This window comes from Alosa alosa, chromosome 20, assembly GCF_017589495.1.
Source record: "Alosa alosa isolate M-15738 ecotype Scorff River chromosome 20, AALO_Geno_1.1, whole genome shotgun sequence".
Lineage (NCBI taxonomy): Eukaryota > Metazoa > Chordata > Actinopteri > Clupeiformes > Clupeidae > Alosa > Alosa alosa.
The window spans coordinates 11,533,647-11,540,139 of record NC_063208.1 but is presented as its reverse complement, the minus strand read 5'-3'; the positions used below and the strand labels follow the sequence as shown (position 1 = coordinate 11,540,139).

The window sequence follows — 6,493 nt, the reverse complement described above, 5'->3', positions numbered from 1 at the left end:
CAAGAGTACCACTAGCTAAGTAGTCCTCCAAAACTGGAAATCAAAGAAATCATGCCATATCAATCACTTGAAAAACTTAATCACAGAATATATTACAATAGAAAAACATCATGCACATAGAGAGAAGCAAATGTCAGCCTTTGAAAACACCTGGTCTCCCTTTCTATCATTTTTAAATTCGACAAAACCATAACCCCAAGCTCTCCCCCCTTTCCTTGCCCCTTCTGTCTTTTTATCTATCTGTTTATTTGCTTGATTTAATTGATTGGTTGATTAATTAATCAATTGATTAAACTTAATTTATTTATCTATTTTATTTAACCTTATTTCCTCCTTTCCCCCCCTACATTCACCACTTTACATATAGACACACACTAGCAACACCCAAACAGCATGTTACCAAAGCCCTTTACCATGACCACTCACAGACCTTTCTATTCAATTACAAAGAACTGAGTCCCATCCTGTCAGCTCTCATCGTCCTGTCCCACTGTCTGTCTGCCTGTCTATCTGTCTGTATCCGTCTCACTTGTCTACATTACCTTATTGTGTTTCATGTGTTTTGTGTTTCAATTCACATGGTGCTATATGATACGATTCCAGGGTCACATAAATGGTTGAGGTAGGACAATTGTATTTGCACTTGAAAAATATGTTACTTAAATAAAAAATAAAGTTGTCCTCCGAAGAGGGGTGGTGGTGGTGGGGGGGGAAAAAGTACCACTAGCTGCTTAGATAGTTTGCAGTTTGTTGCTGTTTAAAGTCTCGGATCAACTTGTGAGGGGACTGTAATGAGCCATTGAATTTTACTACTGCCCTACAAGCAATTACTGGGTGGGCATTTTGTCCAGTATCACTGAGAAACATGGGTAGCCTGTCTCAGTGTGGTTTTAAGATCAATAAAATAACTCCCTTCACCCGCAGGAATACAGTGCTATTATTTATATTATCTAGATTAGTCCCTTATTCATGACTGCAACAATTCAGTTGAATATTCAGGATGACCTGTTATAGACCTACACAGTGGCTGTGCTTGGCAAGATTATGGCAGCTGTAGCCTATACTTATCAACTGGGGCTGTAGGCACACGTGCACTTGAGCATATCCACCATGCGGCGTGTGAGACAGTGCTGGTGGGCGTTGTGTCGAGTGCGGGGAAGCTGCCACTCCTCATCTAACTGCGTGTATCTGACAGGCGAACCGACGGCACACCCGACGGGTGCTGTCACACTCATCTGCACCGCGCACAGACACGGAGCAGCGGCAGGGGAGGAGGGTTAAAGCTCGAGTCTCCACAGGGCTTTAACTCTTGCACACAGGTCTCAGCTAAGATCAAAGTCATGATGCCTCATTTTTGTGTAGCCTATGTTCGACTTAAAACTTGCCTTTTGTTTATTTTGCGTTTGGAACCGTATTGTCCATTTAGTTCCATTGGGTTCCACGCAACATTCAACAATCAAAATGACTTTGAATGCAATGTTCATAGCAACGTTCTGTCACCTCCTGGAGTTGAGCTAGTCTTTATTTTCTTTTCGGTCTTCCAGACTCTCTTTCCCCTTTGCTCATTCTTTCGTTTGGAAGATGGAGATGGTTTAGCATGTGACGAGGCCGCAGGCCGCATTCTTGTTTGATGTATTTTTTATGTGTTAAGGCTACTGTTGAAGGCTGGCGAGGCGGAGGGGCCTGGAGACGCCCGGAGGAGCCGCACTTGAATGGGGATGTTGTTGGACGGGTTGAGGCGGGGGAGGGGGGAGGTGTTCTGCCGGCAGCCATCGCTTGTCATGGGACGGGAGAGAACACAGGCTACTTACGGAGTCTGTGTGATGTACAAAAACATGCTCAGACACAACACACGCAATCTGTGATGCCAAACGATCAGATGTCACAATTGTCTAATATCACTTCAACCAAATAGAGCCATGCATTATAGGCAGCCTATACTAATGATTCTCAAATCCGTAAAACATAGAACATCCCTGCAAAGTTGTTGTATAAATGGTAGCCCCCTGTGTGTTAATTATGTTTTGGTCCCGTGCTACCTAACAAGCTATTTGCCCAGTTTGTGTTCATTTCCCTTGTTCTGCGGCCCCTGCCCAGTTTGGGAAGTGAGTCATACGCTCAGCCAGCAGTAGGCCTAAGCGCATCATAAGCACTGTACACAGGAAGGGAGGGGGGGAGAGGGGAGGTGGATTCACTGATAAACATCCTTTTAACAGCTCGGCGGGAGGAGGGCCGACGGGGAGGGCATCTTTATCGTCTACAAAGAATAAACGGTAAGACAAGGCCTTCTATTTATTTACCTCAGACAGTCTGTTTTTGTGCGTCCCTGATTTAGGCTATGTAATAAAGACTAGAACACCACTAGCTGTGGATGAACGGAGAGCGCAAGGTTTTTTTCGCCGAGCGCAGGAGCTGAGAGATGGGGTGAGATTCAAACAGAGCGATGCTCTTACATAACAAGCCATAGCAGGATTAATCTCGACATCATATTTTTCATTTTTTTTTTCAAATTACCTTATTACGATATTTTATGGGCGTTATCTATGCATGGATCGTAAAGAATATATTTCTCTCCGCTTTTGATGATAGCATACAGTCTTGACAGTTCCGTTTACTGTTGTAGAACACGAGCCTTCGCCACGTTCTAACCTAGTTCAAGAGACGCAGTCTAATGTATAGCATTTCATAGTGGCTTATGGAAATGTGTCCTTCAGCTAGGCGTCACGCTATAGATGTCAAGCAAGGTATAGGCCATAATGTATGGTTCTCACCTCATTACATTCCCTTCAGTCACCGAAGACAAGGACGTGACGTTGACTTTATGATCGGGGGTCTACATTTGTCACGTTAATTTGATGATCAGACATAACTTAACCTGGTCGTCACGCTACGCCAGAGGCGCTTAGTGGCGGTCCTTCAGCACCACGTGCCTGTACATCTGTATAGGTTGCATTTCGTATGTTGTTGATCGGAAATTATACAATGGAAATGGAATACAATAGCTTGCTGTTACAATTTCAGCTGAATGAGCTAGACTAGACATGAAAGAGCTGGGTTACGCTATATGCTATGCTACAGACAGGAGAATATTAGTTATTATAGAGACAATTTTGGTCAGCCAATGCGTAATAAGTGATGTTTGTAATATTTGTACTTGGCTTGAATAGCATTTTTGTTCACTAAAACAATTGGTTCTACTAGGTTCTTTTTTTTACTTATGCTATGCAATGACAATTTAGGAAAGGGCTGCAGTCTTTTTTGTGCTTTCATTCCTAACAACTTGCCATGGAACCAATTAGACCCACATCATGATAAGATTTCCAGTAGTCTATAGGGCATTTTGGGGTTGTATGTTTGTTACACAATCTTTAAGACCTGTTGATCCTGTTTCATGAGTAGCCTAGTATTTTAAAAATAATATGAAATAAAAACTCTGGATTTGAACACAACTCTGGTAAGGACAGAAGCAGGCCAAGTTTGTAAAACTCTCTCTCTTTCTCTCTGATTTCCTGTCTGCCCCTTACAGAGCAATAGCGTCCCACACCCAGTCCAGAATGCTCCAGCAGGATCGCCCGAGCAACGCTGCCTATGGAGGTATGTCCTCCTCCCTGCGCCTGCTCAGCAATGGCCCACAGCAGTTTAACAGGAAGTGTGAGAAAGACAGCAACTTCAACTTCCTGGGCGAGGACGACGAGACTTTGGGGGGAGACGAGAACCGCAACCAGGTGAGGCCTCGCTCCCTGGGGCCGCTGGGCCGCGAGCTGCCCACCCCGATGCACCATGTCGGGGTTCCTCTGGGGCCGCTGTCCCCGCTGTCCCGCCTGCCCTGCTGGAGCCCACTGGAGCCCCTCCCAGAGGTGGAGAGCGGAGATGACGGAGGCGGCCGGGTGCCCCCAGAGGGAGCTGAAGAAGGCAGGATAGACGAAGAGGTGAGGCGACCCAGTGACTTGGAGAAGGAGAAGGAGAGGGAGCTGGAGGAGTCCCAAGACTACAGCGGCAAGGAGGTGGAGGAGGAGGAGGAAGATGGGTTAGAGTGGGGCGAGAGTGATGAAGAGTTTGCCTTCAGCTCCCACAGCAGCAGTGCCTCCTCGCTCGTCGACGGCGGAGAGGCCGGCCTTGGCAATCTCCCATCTGTCTGGGACCGCCTCTGCATCGGGGGCCCACCCAGCACTGAGCAAGACCACACCTTCTCAGGCCCTCAGGGGGCCGAGAGCTTCAGGGGGAGCCTGGAAGGGATGGAGCCGGGGGTGGAGGACGGCTCCTCTGACTCTGAGTGGGACGGCGGTGGTAGCGGCGGCGGCACCGGCGACGAGGTGCTGGAGGCGCTGTGGAGCGCCCAAGACCGGCAGCGCTTCAAGGAGCAAGAGATGCAGAAGCACCAGCTGCAGCTCACCATGTACCGGCGCCTGGCGCTGATCCGCTGGGTGAGAACCCTCCAGGGCCGCGTGCAGGACCAGCAGAACCGCCTGCAGAACAGCTTCGACGTCATCCTCACACACCGCAAAGAGCTCCTGCGCATGGGGGCCGCTGCCAGCCACTGAGACGCCAGGATAGCCCAGGGGAAAGTTCAGAAAGAGTCAGGCGTTAGTGTGGAGAGTGGTGTCATCCTGGGACTGTCCCCAACCAAAAACGCGATGATCAGACCTTGTTCTGTGATGGTCTCCTTTCCCTCTCCGACTCTGCAGGGATCAGTGTTGTTTAGTCTAGGTGATGTCTAGGCTAGTTCTTTCCTGGTGTGTGATTCCCCTGTTCTGTCTTTCTGCTCCTCGGACAGGCTATGTATGAGTGTGTATGCTATGCTATGTATGTGTGTGTGTGTGTGAGTGACAGCATGTGTCTGTGCATCTATCTGTGTGTGTGAGTGGTTGGTTATAGGTTGAATTTCTGCTCCCAGTCAGAGCCCTGGACAGATACTTAACAATAACTCTATATATGACCTTTGAAATAAATTATATTAAAGTTTATCCAAGAGCTTATATCATAAATTGATTCATATTATATGGAATAAATATCTAACCTCTTTCAGGTGTTTAAGGTGTCTGTTCATTGATTGAATAATTCAAGTGAAAGATAATCGATTCAATTGAACTGAACATTTCAGCAACTTAAGTTAGGCCTATTAGGATTATCCATCCTGAGTCTGTGTGATTCAGATATAGAAACAGTTTATGGCAGTCTTTGGTCATTGGGTAATCAGTTTTGCATTCAGGAGCCTGTCTTTTGTCTATGACATTCGCCTGGAAATTGGCCTCACCAATTGGCCTGATATCACAAGAGTCCACTTATGCATGTTCACAGATGAATAATTGTTTTGAATAGTAGTCATTCCTTTTCGGCATCAATCACATACTTATCCACAACAACGCACATCTATCGCCCTAGTGCAGCCTATTTAACTTTGCGCGCATGTAGACCTACACGCATGATATGTGCGCGCATGTTTACTCAGATACTGTTCGTAATTTAATCCATCGTTTGAACAGGTCTGCAACGGCTGCAGCCCCGCTTCCCTGTGTCCCTGGTTTTCTTTGCAGTATGTGCCTCGGGGCTCTGGCTCTCCAAGCCCGGGACGCACTCGCTGGTCCAGTCGCGCTCCAGAGCCAAGCCCTTGAGGCAAGTGGAGGATAATCTCCGGTTGTGCCGCCCGGCCCTGAGGCGCAGATTTCTGCTCTCCGCTTATCACCATTATGGACCATGGTCTGTATGCATAATAGTGGCAGAGCGTCGTAGCAGCAGACGATAATATTAATTTGTTGTTTGTGAATTTTGTGTTAGTAGGGCGTCACACTTTATCCATTACATTTCCCGCCTTCAAAGAGTGCTTCTGTAGTCAAAATTGTAAAAACCATGGAACACGGAGCCTAAATGCTACAATGCGACCTAATGCGGGTGTCACATTTAAATATTCATGTTACTAGACACATTGTTTAGCCAAGCACTTACAGGCAAAATAGCCTCACAGCATTTGTGCTATACATGTAACTTTCAGACATCGCCACTTAAAAATTAAGTCCGACTTCATTAAGCGACACTGTATAATGCGCGACACAGGAGGCCACCGGTGCGCCTTACTGAGCGCTGATAACGCTAATAAGTATCAGATTCAAAAGTCAAAAGGTGTTCACCACGTGTTCTAGGTAAACCTGCTGGGGATGCCTATCCATGGTCTTTCACTGTCATGTGCTCCATCATATTTAGCCTATTACAAAGCCTATAGGCTACCTCGCCTGTGACCTATATATTCATCTAAGACTAGGCTACACATAGAACGAACTGCAAATTTACTTTTTGCTGCATTAAATGCTTGGCTATGTTTCTCGTTCGTATTTGTATCTTCAATAGCCTACTTGAGGAAATAATTACTTCTGTAATTCTGTAATGAGTTATTATTTTTTCTTCATTAACTATAGGCGTCATTTGGCGTGTAGCTGATGGTCGTCAACCCCTAAATGTTTATATTTTTACCAGATTATCAGTATCATTGTTACTGAAA

At 46.3% G+C, this 6,493-nt stretch overlaps 1 protein-coding gene across 1 annotated transcript; it reads left to right on the top strand.

The window, feature by feature from the left end:
- The first annotated feature begins 2,308 nt into the window (after window positions 1–2,308).
- On the top strand, window positions 2,309–5,021 carry LOC125285343 (UPF0500 protein C1orf216 homolog). The gene is made up of 2 exons (XM_048229757.1): window positions 2,309–2,424; window positions 3,527–5,021. The coding sequence occupies exons 1-2, from the start codon at window positions 2,420–2,422 to the stop codon at window positions 4,539–4,541; spliced, it is 1,020 nt and encodes a 339-aa protein (XP_048085714.1). The 5' UTR covers window positions 2,309–2,419; the 3' UTR covers window positions 4,542–5,021.
- The last annotated feature ends 1,472 nt before the right edge of the window (window positions 5,022–6,493 follow it).